At 40.2% G+C, this 18,374-nt stretch overlaps 1 protein-coding gene across 1 annotated transcript in view; it reads right to left on the bottom strand.

The window, feature by feature from the left end:
• Positions 1–393: 393 nt before the first annotated feature.
• Positions 394–18,374, bottom strand: part of LOC133869067 (uncharacterized) — a 44,026-nt gene continuing 26,045 nt past the window's right edge. Inside the window, 18 exon segments of the mRNA XM_062306039.1 lie at positions 394–1,049; positions 1,636–1,845; positions 1,942–2,493; positions 2,727–3,005; positions 3,315–3,746; positions 4,071–4,541; positions 4,634–4,924; positions 5,008–5,268; positions 5,792–7,090; positions 7,533–7,962; positions 8,037–8,449; positions 10,007–10,354; positions 10,462–10,722; positions 11,316–11,969; positions 12,382–12,603; positions 12,770–12,991; positions 17,509–17,658; positions 17,963–18,353. Coding sequence (XP_062162023.1) covers positions 930–1,049; positions 1,636–1,845; positions 1,942–2,493; positions 2,727–3,005; positions 3,315–3,746; positions 4,071–4,541; positions 4,634–4,924; positions 5,008–5,268; positions 5,792–7,090; positions 7,533–7,962; positions 8,037–8,449; positions 10,007–10,354; positions 10,462–10,722; positions 11,316–11,969; positions 12,382–12,603; positions 12,770–12,991; positions 17,509–17,658; positions 17,963–18,353 — 7,006 coding nt within the window. The 3' untranslated portion in view covers positions 394–929.

The following is an 18,374-nucleotide window of genomic DNA, read 5'->3' as shown; positions in this document are numbered from 1 at the left end:
AGTGGATCCTTCTAATTGTTGCGAAGACCCCTGAGTTAAGGATCTAATCTGAGGGGGACAATCAAATGCCTTACATAATGGACAAGAGCAATGCATCTGCCATTTCTAATCTTGAGATCAAATACAATAGTTAGCTATTTTTGTTAGAGAGGGTGGAAACGATAATCGACAAATCATCTTCTATCAAAGAGAGCAGCAAGTGCTTTTAGGCTACATCAAAGTCTATTTGAAGGAATCCCTCGGGAGGAGGAACTCAAAGTACAGAAGCTTGTTTAGCATAGGAGATGAGAGTCCCAACTATTCAAGTGTTAACCGTGGACTTCTTGGCACTTTGGCATGGAAGAAATATAGAAAAACCGACACGTTCCTAAAGGTTTCCAAAAAATACCCATTTCTTGATTTCCTACAACATTTTTTGTAGGGATTCCTCGTCAAATATCCTCTCCAATCCGCCAATGTCTATCACCAAAATTGTGATAAATAAACGAAAATAATGTGTTTCTTCAGTGAGAGCATACGAATTTTCTTGGGTTTCATGCATGTAGCACGCTAGCTAGTCATAGAGATGATTGTGGGATACGATGCTGACCTTTTATACACCCTTTGCGGATCTTCTGGAATCAACTACGTACCATGAAAGTTTCTTAACACCATCGTGCATTTTATCTGGAACGGTTCTATGGCCCTTTGAAGTGCCCAATCCATTGAACAGCGCATTCAGGAAAAAGAAAGAATTTTACATTCGCTCGTGAATTTACTTAAATTAATAATGATTTATGCACGACACCCAAAATACTAATTTTTCAAATCAGGTCCCAAAATAACAATATTTACATAACATTTACGATGGAGAATTGCGACCGACCGACCGACCTAACAGAGACTACCATCCCGTCACCGGCCCATGGGTGCTCCAGTGCCGAGGTCAGTCAAAACCATGGATGCCAAGTTGGATCCATCATGCACAAGTTCCTTGGGGTCAAGGCAGCCTCAATCAACTCAGTAACACCACTCTGCACCGACTGTGGAGGGTCCATGGCATTCTCCTCCTGAGTGCAGGAAAAATACAATACAACAGTTGATCAGAGGCTCACGGAAAAGTCAGTAATACCACAGAATGAGATACGAATAAAGCATATATGTTATATTCTAGCTCTATCATGCAGGGCTCTATGGCTATATGGCTATATAGCTTAATCATTTTAGTATTCCACGAAACTAATGTAGTACACAATTTTCTATCATATGATCAAGCAAATTGACTGTACTGTTTTATTGATGGTAAACGTGATACATAGCAGCAAACTTCCAGTGTGTTTGAACGGGAAAAGGGAGGGAATGAAAAGAAAAAATGGGGAAGGAATCCCTTGTGTTCTGGTGTTTGGAAGTATTTTAGAAGGGAATGCATGGAAGGAAATCCCACACTCAATTAAAGCCCCACTTTTGTGTTGGGTGGAGAGCAGCATTTCCCTAATAATTAATTAAATCACAGGTTTCTTTGCTATTCATCCCTTCTTTCACCTTCAACATCCAAACAAAGAAAGGGAAACATCCCCATTCTCCATTCCCTTCCCTCCTTTGATCCTTTTTTACCAGAAATTCCCTAACATAGTGAAATCGGAGGCAGGGGCTTACCTCTTCAGAGAAATATTGTGGGGCTATTCCAGTAATCCGGCCAATTACATGCTCGACATTGGTTGTGACCTTCTGTTTAAATTCGATGGGGTTCGTACCACCCCCTCCGGAGATGGGGGCCAGGGGCATGCCAAGTGGTCTTCTCCAAGACCAAGAAAGTAGCTCATCCCGGAAAAACATGGCTAAGTGATGCCATAGGTGCTGATTTTGCTGCAATATTGCAAATGTGTGATCAAGTTAATAAACATGGTTATTAATCAGTTACTTCAACTATCATATTGACACATATTTCTCAGTAAAACTCACTTTAGGTGAAACCACAGCCTGTGCCGCAGCACACATAGCAGACACAATAAGGCCTTCTACTCCAAAATGGGAGAAGAATGCTTGCATATTCCTTGTCAGACGAAAAGGCACGGGTTCATTGAATTCGATCATTCCATTTGCATCGTATGCAGGATGAAAATCTGTTTGGAATATTATCCCAGTGTTCTTAGCAAATAATATCTTGTTCGGGGACCTTCCTCCAATTTGTAGCATGAATGACATGAAACTTGTGAGGGCCAATTGGATGGCAAATTGCTTTTTAAAAGCCCACATATGGTTTCCACTCACCAGAGTCTTGTACATGTATTGGGAGAAAATGCTGTCAGTTACAAGAGTTCTTGTTATTTCAGTATAAGCTTGGAGACGGAGATCTAGAACAGCTTCTGGTGAGATTTGGCCAGATATAGCTTGGTTCAGTTGCTCCTTGAAATAAGTGATGGGCTGATCTGCCTCTCGGTCATCCCTTGCACAGTGGTTCTCATACACCTCAAGAAAGGTGCTGTACATCAAATCATCTTCTACCATGCGGACCTATTCATGCAGTAAGCAATTATTAGAATACATTGGCTTTAGCAATCAGCAACTGAATCAAGAAAAGGGACATGATTCTTGGTGGGACCACCTGTTGGCGTGTCCCACAGTTTTGAACACGTGAAGCTATTAATAATTCTTTTATCACCTTGTCAAAGTTCATATTAATGGATCAAAAAATTAAAGGCAGAAGTAAAGGAAATCAGACTTCCATGCAAGGAAAAGCTTATAACCTGAGACCAAATAGGAATAATAATTGGAGTGTGAATGCATATATGACGGCGTCTTGATTCCTTGTGCTTATCAAACATTTGGTTCATCGCCTGGAAAAGCTGCAATATGCGCTCATCACTTCTAGCATTAGGGGTCAAAGATGTCTGGACAATAAAATGACGTTGAGAACCATCAGAGCCAATTAAAGTCAGACGCCGGAAACTACTCCCGTGTCTTCGCACAATCGGAATATCAGCTCCAATCCTGTCTAACTTCACTGTATGATCGGGTGCAATTTCCTGTATGGTGCAGTGTTTTCATAAGAATAGCAAAGAAGACACAAGAAAAATATGAAACATGAGCCAGTTTCAAGCATTAAAAAAAAAAAACCCTTGTCTTTTTAAGAAGATCAATTAATACTGCTCAAAATTCAAAAATCATATAGTATTCTCCCCCCCCCAAAAAAAAAAAAAAAAAAAAAAAAAAGAGAGGAAAAGAAACAAGAATTGATTACTTCCAACTCCATTTACCCCAGTACTACATACAAATAATTAAATCACACAAATAAGACAGGAATCCTGCTTATAAAAATCATTGGTTTAACTTACCTGATCACTAAAATACTGTCCTGGAACCTCAACATCAACCACATGGAAGTCACGCAGGACCCTGCTTTCCTCTTCCAGCTTCAAGACAGCTGGAAACCTGTCCTCAACATTACTTTGGAGAACATTTTTCCAATGTTTCAATCGTTCAGTCAGATCAGAAAGGGTGGCTGGGAAAGTAGCTGTGCTTTCTGGATCAAGATCACATTCAAAATCCAGTTTGTACTCTCTCACAAAATCAGCGTGCTTATTCACCGCATCTGCTGAGAAGCAAGCCCTACAAACACCAGAGAGCTCCTTCTTGAGAGATTGGGGAACCTCGGCAGTAGTAGCAGTTGGGTACTTGTAACAGCGGTGGAGCAGTGCGTTAACCACTGCCAGAAGTCTCTCCTCTGGCAGAGTTACAAACCTTGAACCAATTTCAGTGAGCAGAACCTGTAAAAAAAAGGAAAGTTTAGTTTATAACATTTAGTTACCATGGTAAAACAGTATATAGTTCAGAATACAACTCGCGGACACAACTCTACTCATAATTTCTTTTTCCAACATTAATCGATGAGCATGTGACGAACTGTGGTAACCAATCAAGATATTTCCTACCTGTTTTCTCAAAATCTATTTTTCTAGATGAGGGTACACTAAATGAAATTAAATTTTCTAGAGAAACATATCTGAGCAGGATGGCTTGAAAATTATGAGCCGCAACACAAGTAAATAATTCCATCAACTAAAAAAATAATCAAATGTGGAAATCATAACCTCAAGTTCACTGGCCAAATTAGTGTGCTTGCTTCTGAGAGCCTCCATTATATCCTTTGCAGCATCAAAAGCACTAGCCGCAGAAGCTACCAAACCTAAAGCACCACTACGCCTTAATGCATTCTGACCAACTTCATTGATGGTTGAAGTACTTTGATGCAAAGCTTGGTCATTTCCTGCATGCACACTGCTCTCCGCACCAGACTGTTCGGGTTCTTGCCCATGAGAGCTTCCACCATCATGAGATCCAATTCCACCACTGGATTGAGCACCTTGGTGAAGTTGATTGGCTGAGGATACACCATGACCCTGTACTCTGGCATTGCCATCAGCCAAGCCAAGAGAACCAGGACCAGTGCCAGAGACACCTTGCTGCATTCTTTGCTGAGCCATTGCCAGTCCACTTAGTTCAGACTTATTTGCAACATCCCGTCGTTCAAGCAAATATGTGCGCAGCCAGTAATACAGAGCCTGAGATTTTGTTACAAGAGAATCTCAAGATAACCATCATAATGAAGTATTGTACTTCATCAATTTGCAATACACAAATCAAAAGAATTTACCTGTGGATATATAGTGGCAATTTTAAGCAGAACAAGTTTGCAATGAGGAGCCTCTGTCCTCTGCAGGGAAAGCAAGAGATGTGGAATCCAAGAAAGCCAAACCCAGTGGGGTATTTGGTCCAAGAACTTATCAAATGCCCTGCCCACAGGCTCATTGGGAGTATCAAAGCTGAGAAGATACAGAACACGAGCAAGATGGCTTCTTGAGTTAGATACGCCAAACTTGATACCTTGAAGAAAGCAGGTGACAGCATATTCTAACCAAATCTCATTATTGGTTTCTTTATAAACCTACAAGTATCAGACAGCAGTTCAGTATTGAAAACAAGTCATCAATAACACTAATGGCATCAAAAGCAGAAGAAAATGTGTACCATGTCACAATAATTTCCCCAGCTTATCCATCCTTTAGGCAAATTTTTGAAAAGGCTGATTGCATCAGAATATGCAAGATTAGCACCTTCAGTGTCGTTTAGCTTCAACAAAAAATCCCCCTTCAGGCGAAAAATTTCTGCTTTGCTTTTCATGGGAAAATATTCTAAATTAGTGCTATTAATCAGATTAAGACCATTGATAAGCTCCCCCTTCATTTCCAGAAGAGCCTTCGCTTGTTCGCTTATCTTAACAAAGGCCTCCTGCAAACATGCAACAGAAAACTGATTAGCGACCTACATCTGCCGTCCCTCCTCAAGACCAAAGAGATTGATGTCCAGAAGAGGAGGTAATGTAGGGAAGAAAACTATTAACTAACTGCTTTAGATTTGACAAACAGAGGTGCAAGCTCAGGAGGAAAGAAAACTCCATGCTCTATGCCCATCCAGAAGGTTCAAGATAACCACCAGACATGTCTAGACATAGTTAAAAGTTAATAGAAAATCCACTCAAATGATGAAAGCAAACAACCGTCTAAAAAATTACATCTGGGTGGCAAAGATTTCTTTTTCTTTTTTTTCTTTTTTTTTTTGTAAGTAAGGTGGCAAAGATTTCATTATCCCTAGAATAAATCAATTGGACAGTTTTAACTTAAATGGCCAAAAATTCTCCAAAGCGGGACCAACGAATGACAAATACATGCACTCAAGGAAAAGATCCGGGGCAAAGAGGATACAGTTCTACCTTTCCTGATATGACAAAAAAACTTGGTATAATTTCTATTACCTGCACTTCCATGGTTGAATGGCCATACATCTTTTCAAGTATTGTCACACAAACATCAAAAAGGCCTTGCTTACGAGCAATGTGAGCAAGCCTATTGACATTCCATGCTTTGTCATGATAGCCAAGGTGATGAAGTTGTGTATTCGTGTTGCTAAAATCCTTGAATGCATCAATGACTGCATTATACATTTCATTTCTCCATTGGAGTAAATCACACCAAAAAGACATATTATCCCATTCATTTGGAGTTCTCAGTCTCCAAGTCTCAAGGATGTCCTTGAGATCAGTATAAAGATTTCCATGCACACCAACAACAGAACTACCAGAATGTTTGATACCATTTGCAATGTCCACAAGGACTCTAGATGATTCTTGAACTTCAACTAGCTGCTGGAACTGCTGCAAAAGAGGGATCCTGGCATGAACAGACATTTCTGGCAACTGCCACCATTGTTCTAAAGCAAGATCAACACCATCCCCCACAATGTTTTCCGCATCCCCCACACCATTTGTGTTTGTATCATGAAGGGCAAAAAAAGCTTGAACCAAACGAAGTTTTGGAGTTTCTTCTACTTGAGCCTTTGGAATTACATGATCCTTCATATATGCCCAATCGGGTAACTTCCAAAGACTGTCAAGTTGTATTTCATAATTCTCAACACTCTTGCCAAAGTCCACCAATGCATCCCACTGACTAAGTTGACTAGCACAATACAGCCATTGCTCTTCCCAAAGACACATCTCAGCCTTTGATACCGTGTTATTATATGTACCTTGAGTTGCCTTAACCAGGGCTTGGTAAAAGAGACTTTGAGCATGCTGCCAGTAACCATGTTGAACTAGAGAAAGCCCAGCCCTGGTATCTGCAGTGATTGATCTTTTCTTCCACAACCCACACCTCATATCTTCTTCATTAAGCAAGCGATAAAGCTCAGCCAGAGACTCGGAGCACTTCATATCATTCATGAACAACATGACGTGACTTTCCAGCAAAGCCAATGCAATGTGCCATGCATTGTAAGTCTTTCCAATATATTTAATCAGTTCACTAGGCATCCGAGGTTGAGGGTGGCTCAACTGAAGCCCTTCTAGGAGTGCTTGCACAACATTAGGCCTGCTGGCATGTTGCTTTTTATGATAATCTTTTGATAGGAGAGTAATCATTGGTTTAGCTAGTGCTACCTGTTCTTCCTTGTTTAAGGTCACCCAAACAATGGGAAATACTAACACCCACAAATGGTATGCAACATTAGCGTCAGTATGAGCCAGCTCTCTCAATGGAACAACAAGATCTGCCACCTAAAAGAAGAAGTCAAACGTCAATTTCAGAGATGTTGACTGATCTTCATTAAATAACTAAGAATCAAAATTCTGACATGCTTGTCAAGACAGCTTAACAACAGCAACTACGAGAACAAAACAATGGACTTTGACATACTTAAACCAAGAATCAAGCAAATTGAGTTACAAACATTTATCTGGTATCTTTAAAAAGGACAAGAAAAAGAATAATTTGCAATATATAAGAAAGTTGAACCTAGAAACAAAGATGGTACCTTTACAGTCAAATGTTGCTATCTTAACTGAGACAGAAAGTGTACCATGCAGACAAAGAGGATGCGACATGCGTAGACTATACGAAACAACCATAGTTACCTTCTAATAATTGAAAAGGGATATCTAATCCTTAAAGCTTGACACAGTGTGTGGTCCTCAACTGTGACAAGGTAAATGGAGTTACCTTAAGTTTGCTCATCTCGTTTAGAAACTGTGCATGCTTATAAACAAGGGCATCAAATGTGAGAGGAGCATCCTCAGGGACTACTGGAACATCAGGAACCTGATCCTGCATCACAGAACAATCTGGAAGAGGACCTGAAGCCACAAGTGGTGGCACCCTAGCTGAGTTTGGAGCTAGTGTAATAGGTTTATCCTCAACTAAGATCGCTAGAAGAAGGTCAAGGCCTTGTTTGAGCCAGAAGATATCACTCAAAGCTTCCCAGTCCTGAAGTTGGATAATGTACTGCAGCCTTGTGAACAATGTTTTCCCAAGAGATTCATGATAAAGTGAGAAGAACTTCATCCTAATTTCGGGATTTCTTGCCCGTAAACCAAGCATGAACTGCCTTTCCACTTTCTGAAACACCTCTTGACGGTGGGGCAGGGGATATCTGGAAGCCAATCAAAATATTCTGTTAAAATCATGGTGAGGATAATACAAGTTGACTAAAAATATATTGCTTACTTATTTGAATTAGCACAAATTCCATAAAGAAGCTGTAGATATTTCCTATCCCACTCTTCTAGAGCACTAGGGGAGAAGTTTTGCTTATCAACTTGTGAAAGCTTCTGAAGAAAAGAAACTATTTCCTTAGGAGCAAGAAAAGAATTTGACATGACTGATGTGCCTTGCTTGCTGAAGTCATCTTCAATCCACCCTTTCATCACATCAAGAATGCAGAGAAGCACACTAGAATCAGTACCTTTCTCTGAGAGCAAGGCATTCAAGATCTGAGTTATGGATCGTTTGCACTCTGGAACAAGCATGACCCTCTCACTTATAAGTTTCAAAACAGAATTTAGATTAGAGATGACTACTCCAACATCAGCACCTTGTCGAGAAGAAGTGACTGCAGAATCAGGATCGGTTCTCTGGCCCTGAATATGGATGGTAGCTTGCTTAATGTAATTCAACAAATGAGTAAAGTAAAACATGTCAAGTAAAAATCACGGTTGATGTGATAATATCCAATAAACATAAAGATCCTAGTGAATAAGAATTACAAGGCATTCAACTTTGAACTTGCAAATCAGAATTTGGAGAAGACCCCAAGAGCAGAATGTACAACTATGACACAAACATCAAGTGGGATTAATTTTTTTTTTTTTTATAAGTAAGAGAAATTTTATTAACAGCGCAAAATGCAATCAAGTACACAGGGAGTATACAAGAACGGTAGCTAAGAAGAAGAGGAAAATAATACAAGAAAATCATTATAAATAATCACTAAAAGGGCAAGGAACGCAGCCGTCCAAGAGTACAAAGAATAAAAGAAAAAAGAAATGAGATCCTCAATGGTTCTTTCTTTGTCCTTGAACTGTCTATCGTTACGTTCCCTCCACAAGCACCATAAAAGACAGCAAGGAACCATCTTCCACACCACCGCACTCCGAGAGCGATCACCCATCCACCAAAAAACGAATAGATCTACCACCCGACAAGGTATAACCCAAGATAGACTGAAACGATCAAAAATGGCATCCCATAAAATGCAAGCGACCTCATGGTGAAGCAAAAGATGATCCACAAACTCCCCATTCTTTTTACACATACATCTATTAATCACAATGACTTGCCTCTTACTAAGATTGTCCAAAGTGGGATTAATAATATGCCAAACTTAATAAAACATAATCACTGTGACAAATTGCATTATACATGGGTCTGACACATCAACCTCAGAGTGGCAAAATGTTGGCCATGGATCCAAAAATTGACATCTTCACAGTTTCCAAGAAAAAACAAATATCTAATAATTAACAATGGTCAGAGTCTGATTTCATTTGAAGATTGAAAAACGAAATGAAGGCTCATAATTTGACACCCAATTCCTAAGGAAATTTATCAGTGTAGAATCTGTTCTGAGAAAATATTATCACTGAAATCCCTTCTATCTACTCCATCTTTTGACCCTCAAAAACAAATCTGAAATACTTTTGATAAGATACTTTGGGTAGTGGAGAGTATCTGAAATACTCTGCACTACCCAAAGTGATGTGCATAAATTAAAATTGACATGATTAAGATTACACTTAAAACAAACGGGCACAAAGAAAAATGAACAGTAATGACCATATGAACACAATGGACTACACGCAATATGAAAAAAAAAAATTGCAGGAACAGAAGCATGGAGACACCAGGTGGAAAGAAATCCAACATTCTGGAACAAAACCAAAATTGGTATTGGCATTGGCAAGGTAGGGGATATATCAAAGAGAAAGCGAATATAAGTGGATAGAATACATAATAAAAAAGATTCGACAACGGTCCAATCAGTGGTCATGTAAATGAGTAATCCTTGCAAAACAAGAAAACTCAAGTTATGTTTGAATAAAAACAAGTCAAAACACAAAAGGGAAAGAGGGAGGGGGGGGGGGGGTGTTATAAATTTGACCTCTCCATTGAAAACAAACAAGAAAATAAGGGCATACTTGTCTCAGATGAGAGCCTGCTAATGATCCCATATCTCGTGCCAGGCGCTGAAGAATACGAACCAAGATGTTAGGGTCAACGATGTTCTTCTGTATCTCTGCCAAGGTTTTAATGACAAGCAGCACAAAGCTAATTGAACTAGCAGTGCTATCTTCATTAGATACTTGAGGAGCTGTGATAGCATTAATGTGCTTCTGTATCAGCTCGTCAACCTTCTGGTACAATAGTTTAACATCATGTGGTGTAGTGGCTGCTACTAGGGGAAAAGCAACAAAGACCATCTTCAACAGTGAGCACAATGACTTTCCAGCATCTAACATTTTGTGCTTGAAACAGGGTTCAAGAATCTACAAAAAAAAAAAAAAAAAAAGAGGAACACAAATAGCACCAATGATGAATATGAAAATTTTGGTCATTAGACCTATCAATTAAAATAAAGGGAGCGGGGACATACTTGAGAAATCCGATTGATGTTGTTTCTAATGAACAAATGTGGCTGCTTCTCCAAAACCTTGTTCATTACATCTAAGCCCTGAGCAAGAGCAGTGGAAGGGTCCTTTGACTGAGATGGTTGAATACTGCTCAGCAGCTTTTCTAAATAATTGAATTTAACATTGGTCGTAGGCCACACTTCGAAGGCTTGTGAAAGTAGCTCTAAAGCTTGTTTGTACATTTCACTTGCTTCCTTGTCCTTACACTCAATCACCAACGCAACCTGTTCTCAAAAAGATAAGTAAATGCAGTAAACCAAACATCAGAATGATTAAAACATCACAACATTTTAGACAGATCAATGGAGGCAGAAATGTCGTTATGTTAAACTCAGATTTATTCAAGATGAAAGACATGGCACTTGGGCACCAAAACAAAGTTGGCCAGTGCAAAGGACGGTAACTCTTTCTAGTTAACTGCATTCTCAACTTAGGCATTTCAGGAAACTGCCTTTTAACATACATTGTATACAAGTCAGACATGTACTGCATCATGGGATAGGAGGGGATTGGATGGATTGATTATCTATTAGTGGGAGACGGACTTTTTAACCTTTAACCCATCAATTGTAACAGAACACCACACAAATCTAAATCAATTGGAGTTACATGTGAAGTAATAAATTGACAATATAACAAAGTCAAGAACCAAATGAAAATAGATTACAGTAAAATTTACAAATTAGACAACAGTGCAAAGAAAGTCGCAAACAAGCAGAACATCAACAGGTTAGACAGTAACTTCAATGAAACTGTAATCTGGCATCATCAGTCGATCTAACTCATAGATGAAAGCACAAGCTAAAGAAAGCCTCACCCTGATAAGAAAATTAATAACCATTTCTTCCATAGCAGCATTTGGCTTGAATTCTGCATCAGGTTGGCTAGCAGATCCAGGGGTTTCAATGTTAGTGATTGATGATGCACCACTGGGTGACATTATACAGAGGGATTGAAGACCAGGCTCAACTTTTACTCTCTTGGTTGAATATTCAGGAAAATTAGACCCTTCCACTGAACGCTTAGGATCAGCACCAGCAGAACCAGGATTAAAGGCATCACTGCTCTGGCCAGGTACATCGCTATCAGTTACTACTTTCATTTCATTTTGCCTTTTCCTTTCCCAAGCAACCACCAGTCCAGCAAGTTCAATGGCAAGACGCCTGTTTTCTGCTGTGGTGTTATATGGCAATCCAAGGCGATTGACTGAATTCACCATCTGCGGTACAAATTGTGCTCTGCAGCTGTAGAAGAGATCTGAATGGCGAACAATGAGCTGGAAAATGTGAATCAAATTGGGAATTGAGTGACTCTCCTCAACCAGAATTTTTTTTGTGTACCGTATCCAAATTGGCATACGAGAATCCCCCAGAGGCAACCTTCGAGGTAGTGCTGGCATTAGTATATCAAGGGCCTGCTTGACTAGCATTTTGTTTTCCAGTTGGCAAGTTCTAAGAAGTGCTACAAAAACCTGCAGTTTCAAATCTGGGTCAGATTACCATATAGAAACATTTGCTTTATATATTTTGTGCGCAAAAATGACGGTGCATGTTTGAGCACAACCGCGTTTCATATGACCATAGACAACAAAGTAGAAAACCCAACTATTCCAGATTTTGCAGAAAAAAAAACTGAGGTGGCAGCATTCTGCTGAAGGTAGGAACCAGGGGCACCAAAAAAAGGAATAATCCGATACTCAAATTCTGACATTATTAACATACAGCATCAGAAAACATAGATTCAGACAGAAAAATTGTTCATTAAGTTTTTTGATTGACGGCAACCTGGGTAAATTAGAAAATCAGCACTAACAAATTTCATTATATCATTATGATATAATAATTCACTAGAGACATGAAGTCTAATAGTCTATACAGCCATACCTGGAGAATAATTTTTTCCGGGGCCTGATAGGCCTCCAAGAAGTGGCAAACATTCACAAATGCCCACTGCTTACTGGCACTATCTTCACGTTTGAGATGATTCCAGCCAAACTTGATCAGCTCTTTCCTATGATGGACAAGGTCATTCTGGAGATACTTAAGAAGCAGCGTGGCGAGCTGCAAAAGTTCTATTCTCAAAGGCTCATCATACTCGGCAGAAACCTAGTAAAGAGGTCCAGAATAGTTGAGATATATTAATTAAAAAAAGAACTACCATTAAATTATTGGTTTCAAATGATTAGATAATGCAAGTTTTGTTAGTTATAAACAGAATTGACAAGTAGATTCACAAAACACACAAAAGTTGAGGATGAAGTCAAGAAAGCACCTCTTCTGGAGGATCAAGAAGTTTGTCAACAATTGTTCTTATAATATTAGGGTCAACGACCTCCCAACTATGTCCATTTTGGAAGGCATGAGCAAGCATTGGGAGAATAAGCATTTGCATTACAACCACCAAATGATCATGACCAAGTTGTTTTGATTGGAAAAGCTTCAAAAAGTGCAAGAGAAGCGCCTTTTTCATGTTGGGCGGATAACCTTCTGCAACCTGAAAGAATGCATGACAATTGGTCACCCTTTTTTATGATAGGTAATAAACGAAATTGCATTAAAAAAGTATAAAGGCATCCCTAAGCATACAGGAAGTATACAAAAAGGACACCAAAACAAAATAAAAACATAAAACACAGGAAGAACACCCAAAAAACCCAAAAGACAAGAGAAATGCTACATCAAACCCCCAACTTCTTGCCTCTAACCCGGCTGGAACCCACACCCCTAACATCAAAATTAATTGAGCATTCTAGATTCTTGACCTCTCTTTTCCCCTTTTTCCTTTTTATCTTCTTTTCCTTCTTAGGATGAGAGTCAGAGTCATAGCGCTAATCCTCTTCAATCAAAGTTAAGAAATCTAGAAAACCCTTCTCAGACCCCATGATCGAAACCCCCATCATGCAATACACGACCTAGTATCTTGCACTACCCTGGGGTGAACCACAACTCCTTCCTTCGGACCGACCCCAGATGAGTGCCAAATATTGCATATGTGGACCCCTAATTTGCATATGCTAAACCTTTAGCCTTGTTATTTTCTAATGTTTTTGGTTAGTTTTGGTATTCTAGTGTTTTACAGGACATTGAGAGAAAACAACAGCTTTAAGGTAAAAAATATAAAGTTTGGAAGAAAGCACACTTTGAGAAAACCTAGATGATGTAGTTATGCTCAACCAAATCAAGGAGAGGACTAAATCGGAATTTCTCTAATTAGAGTCAAAATCGGATTGGATTAAATTTCAAATTTTGTACATGTCATAGTATTTTGGCCATAACTTTCAGCTCAAAAATCGGATTAAGGTGAATCAAGTGGCGTTGAAAAGCTAACTCAAAGTACTACAAATCATTGTGAAATAGAATTTTCCCAATTCGAAGGTTTACTATGCCAAAAGTGTCCAGCAATAAAAGATCGCAAATCTGGACGAATTTGGAATCCTTTTCCTTCTTCAATTGAGTTTTCAGTCTCCTACTCAAACTAGAAGACTAACCTCCAATTTTACTAGAAATTCTAGGGCTTTTAAGGTTTGTTTTCTCCCTATAAATAGACCTCTAAGCCACAAGAAAAAGGGTGAGAAGCTTTGTTTTTTTATATAAGTAAAAAATTCATTAGAAATCGCAGAGGGGCGTAACCCTAGTACATAGGAAGTATACAAAAGTGCCCCTAATCAGAAGAAAGAAACGAACAATAAAGTAAAAAATCAGCGAACGACATACAACTTGGGCTATGCGCCGACACTCAAAGATATAACATATTAAGCAAATTTCTACAAAGAGCCCCAACCGGTACCCCACATCTTCAAAAAGTCTAGAATTTCTCTCACGCCACAAGCCGCACAAAACACAAAAGGAACTTGCTTCCAAATACGGAAAACAGGACCACGACCCAGCAAAGTGCCCCAACCACTCAATAAATCCAAGACACTACTAGGCATAACCCACTCCACCCCGAACAAGCTATAAAAAGAACTCCAAACAACCCGTGCCACGTCACAATGAAGAAGAAGGTGATCAACGGATTCCCCATGCTTCTTACACAAAACACACCACTCTATCACCGCAATACCACGCCTACGTAGATTGTCATGAGTTAAAATTTTTCCTAAAGCTATTGTCCAAACAAAGAATGCCACCCGCTTCAGAGCTTTAACACGCCATATACCCTTCCAAGGAAAAGAAACCGCCTCGTGACAAACTAAAGCTTTATAGAAAGTCTTCACTTCAAAATTCCTCCTCTTAGAAAGATTGCACACCACCCTATCAACCTCCCCATGCCGAACCCGAATAGAGTATAACTGTTCAAAGAAGGACATCACCATCTCCACCTCTAAACCCTGAGCAAAGCGCGTAAAGAGACCAAATATATTCTTTTCTTTTTAGTTTAGTTTTTCTTTAGGATAGGTTTTATTTTCAATAATCATGTGTTGCTAGATTTTCAACTAAGGTTGAGGATGAAGCTTCACCATTGAAGAGCAACAATATTTTCATGTAAGTTTATACTATCTGATTTTATGAATTTTTTATTTCTAATTGTTCTACTTCAATTCAATTATTGATATGATTCTTGGATATCTATTGTGATTTACGGATACATGTGATGATTTGAAATAGTTTCATTTAATTGATTGCTTGGGTTTTTATTTATCAAAACGTTGGATATTCATTGTGTTTCGTTCTACAGATACATTTGATGATTTGGTTTACACCGGATATCTTTTGTGATTTGTGCAAAAAACGGATTCATTGAATGATTTAATGATTTTTTTTAAGCATAGTAGAACATACATAAGAGTTGTATGGTGAGAACTTCGGATGTGTATTGATGAACATGAGAATATGTTGCTATGATTTGGTGGGTGTGGATTCCAAAACCTTAGTACCTTTTGTTTTGTTTTATTTTACTTTATTTAGTTTTTTTTTTTTCTTTTTATTATTCAAATCAAAATCTCTTAATTTTTGAAACTAGATTAGGATTTGATTAATTTAGTCATAAAACTGTTTTCAAAAACACAATTCCCTATGGGATCGACCTCGCACTTGCAATCCATTAACTGCAAACGATTCGTGTACTAACACAACCTAGTATCTTGCACTACCCTGGGGTAAACCACAACTCCTTCCTCCGGACCGACCCCCTTTGAAGATTCCCCCACCTCAAAGACCCCAGACAACTACTGATCCCGCCAAGACATACCAGGAAAAAACTGGAGACACCCATACACAGAGGAGAACGGCCTTGACCTCAGAGGAAACAAAACCCACTGAAAATGGGGAAGGGCAGCCGAAACCCCGAGAGGACCTCCAAACTTCCCAAAATGAGGACCCCCACCAACATTCCTCACCAAGGCAGGGGCATCCAAATGCACCACTGCCTGCCGAAGGACAATTCCTGAAGGAGCACCAGAAGAAACGTTGTCTTCTGAAGGACGCCCAAACCCTGCATGCCTAGCACCGCCAAACGAGGCACCAGACTTACCAAACTGAGGGTCCTCAATACCCAACCTCACCAAGGCAGTGGCAGCCAACGGAAGAACCACTGCCTACCGACGGATGAGCCCTAAACCGGAAGAACTTAAGTCCATAGAAGACCGCACCCTAGAAGGAAGATCACTCAGAAGCACCGAAGGAAGCAACACCGGCGCCACCAGGGGGGAAGAACGGTAGCCTGCTTGACAGACTCGACCACTGGAACGAGTTGCCAACCCCCGGAAGGTAACAGACCCAGATCCACCCCAGAATCTGCCGTCAACGTCATCTCCGGCCGATTAGCACTCCCAAGGACCTCCGTCGGACGTTGAAAACATCTCAGACCCGATCCCCGCCCCAAAACCGCACCAAAATCCAAAGACAGCTTATGGCCAGAAACAACGTCCACCTTGGCATTGGGCTTAATCACTTTTGCCCCAGCCCGAAACCGAAACCCTTTGAAAACAGACTTAACTCTCTTAAGCACCCGGCCCGCCACAAAGCCAACCCTTCGTTTAAACCCAAACAAAGACTTAAAGCCCAAATGTTTCGAAAAACCACAAGCCCAAGCCAGCGACTTGGAGAAGCGACCCAAAATTTCAAAAACCTTCTCAAACACTCCAAACACGCCATCCCCTTGCAGTGAAACGTCGTCCTCAACAATAGAATCCCTGCGCCAGCCGGTCTACAAACACAACCTCGGGACCTGATATGATCATCTACACGATGGTCCGTACCTAAGGGACCAACCACTTGCTTCTCCAGAGTGGAGCAATCTATCACCTGACAGATCACCTCCATCTGCATACCAAGCAGCTGAATCCTCTCCAAGTCGCACCAGTCCGACAAAGGCCTAACGTCAACAATCTTTGCCACACCCCTAGATCCTGAGTTCTAAGCCGGAAGCCAACAACCCAAGGCAGAGACAGTTGCTGCTAAACTCACCAACTACGCAAACGATAGACGTCCTATTCCTTTCCCCAGCTTAACTCCCGACGGAGGACCACCAGAGGATGGAAGACCGCCTGAAGACGAAGACCCAACCGTGGTTCCCAGAAAAGCCATAACTCCCCATAAACACGGCTCCACCCTCGCCCATCCCGACCTTCAGGAAAGAGAATACACCCTCTCCGGCCTCCTACGTCTACCTCCAAGAACAGCCCATACTTGTTTTCACCTATCCGAGTGATGGTCGCCTTAGACCCCTCCCTAAAGGATTTGACAAAATCCTCGATCTCGGGATTGCCCAAAACTTCTTCCACCCTCGACAGCACCCAAGCAGTGTAGCTCAACCCAAAAACAGCAAATCCTGAAAACCCTTTCCTCTTTTCCTCCACCAGAAGTTCAGCAGACCCTGCTTCCACCGAGAATCGGAAGGACTTCGTCACCACAAAGAACCAGCTCTCCATCAAACCGAAACTGCACCCCTACAGGGAACGCATCCCTTACAACAGAACGCAAAAAGTACGATTGGTCACCCTAGTAAATGATGACATGAATAATTAAAATATGACAAAGAACTCTTATCAGATCCAATAATTAAAGTACCTCAATGATATAAAACTCCTTCAGAAATGTATGATCAATGCGGGTATGAAACAGGAAGATGGAGAGTATATCGAAAAGAACATTGACTTCTGTTTTGTCATGTCTTAAATAATTCAGGAAGCATTTGACAAGCCATTTGCTTTCTTTCACCTGCATTTCAGCAATTGTGATGAAAACAAGTCTTAGTTAACAGTTAACTGACATGCAAAAAAATTTATATGGAAAATTCACATAGAAAACTGAAAAGGTACATATTCAATAATGAGACGAGTAAAGGTTAATTGGATAATTAGTCACAGTGGAAAAAGAACAGGGTTTCATTAGATACAATGAAACAGGCATCTAGTATAATCTTAAATCAGGGAGAAGGAAAGATTTTATATGAGGATCTCTCACTAACAAAAGAACAAAAGAGCAGAAATTTCATGACTTGTGCAAATAAAAATAAACTCACTTGCAATAAATTCAGCTCCTGCTCACTATGCATACGAGATATTCTTGCAGGTGACTTCCAAACAAGTACCAAGGTATCAAAGACAGGACGGTTATCCTGTAACCAGCTAGGTATCAATTTGACCAATGTTTTGATAAGTGCAAGTCCCTGAAAATAAGCATCTGAAGCTGCACTAGAGGGGGCAGATGCTGGATTACAAGTATCAGATAGCGGAGTAACAAGGCCTTCGTTGCCTAATATTGCAGCAGGTGTACCTGAAGTTCCTGGAGTCATAGCTACATCAGATTTTGGGGCAAATTCTGGGAAGGCATTTCGCAGTATCTCCTGTGGTGACTTTGCGAGCTCATTTCTCAACGGCTGGCCAGCATCGGATCGGATTATATACATAAACCTGAATTTTACAAACAGAGGA

Source organism: Alnus glutinosa, chromosome 5 (genome assembly GCF_958979055.1).
Source record: "Alnus glutinosa chromosome 5, dhAlnGlut1.1, whole genome shotgun sequence".
In the NCBI taxonomy this organism is placed as follows: Eukaryota; Viridiplantae; Streptophyta; class Magnoliopsida; order Fagales; family Betulaceae; genus Alnus; species Alnus glutinosa.
This window is presented reverse-complemented; position numbering and strand designations above follow the sequence as displayed.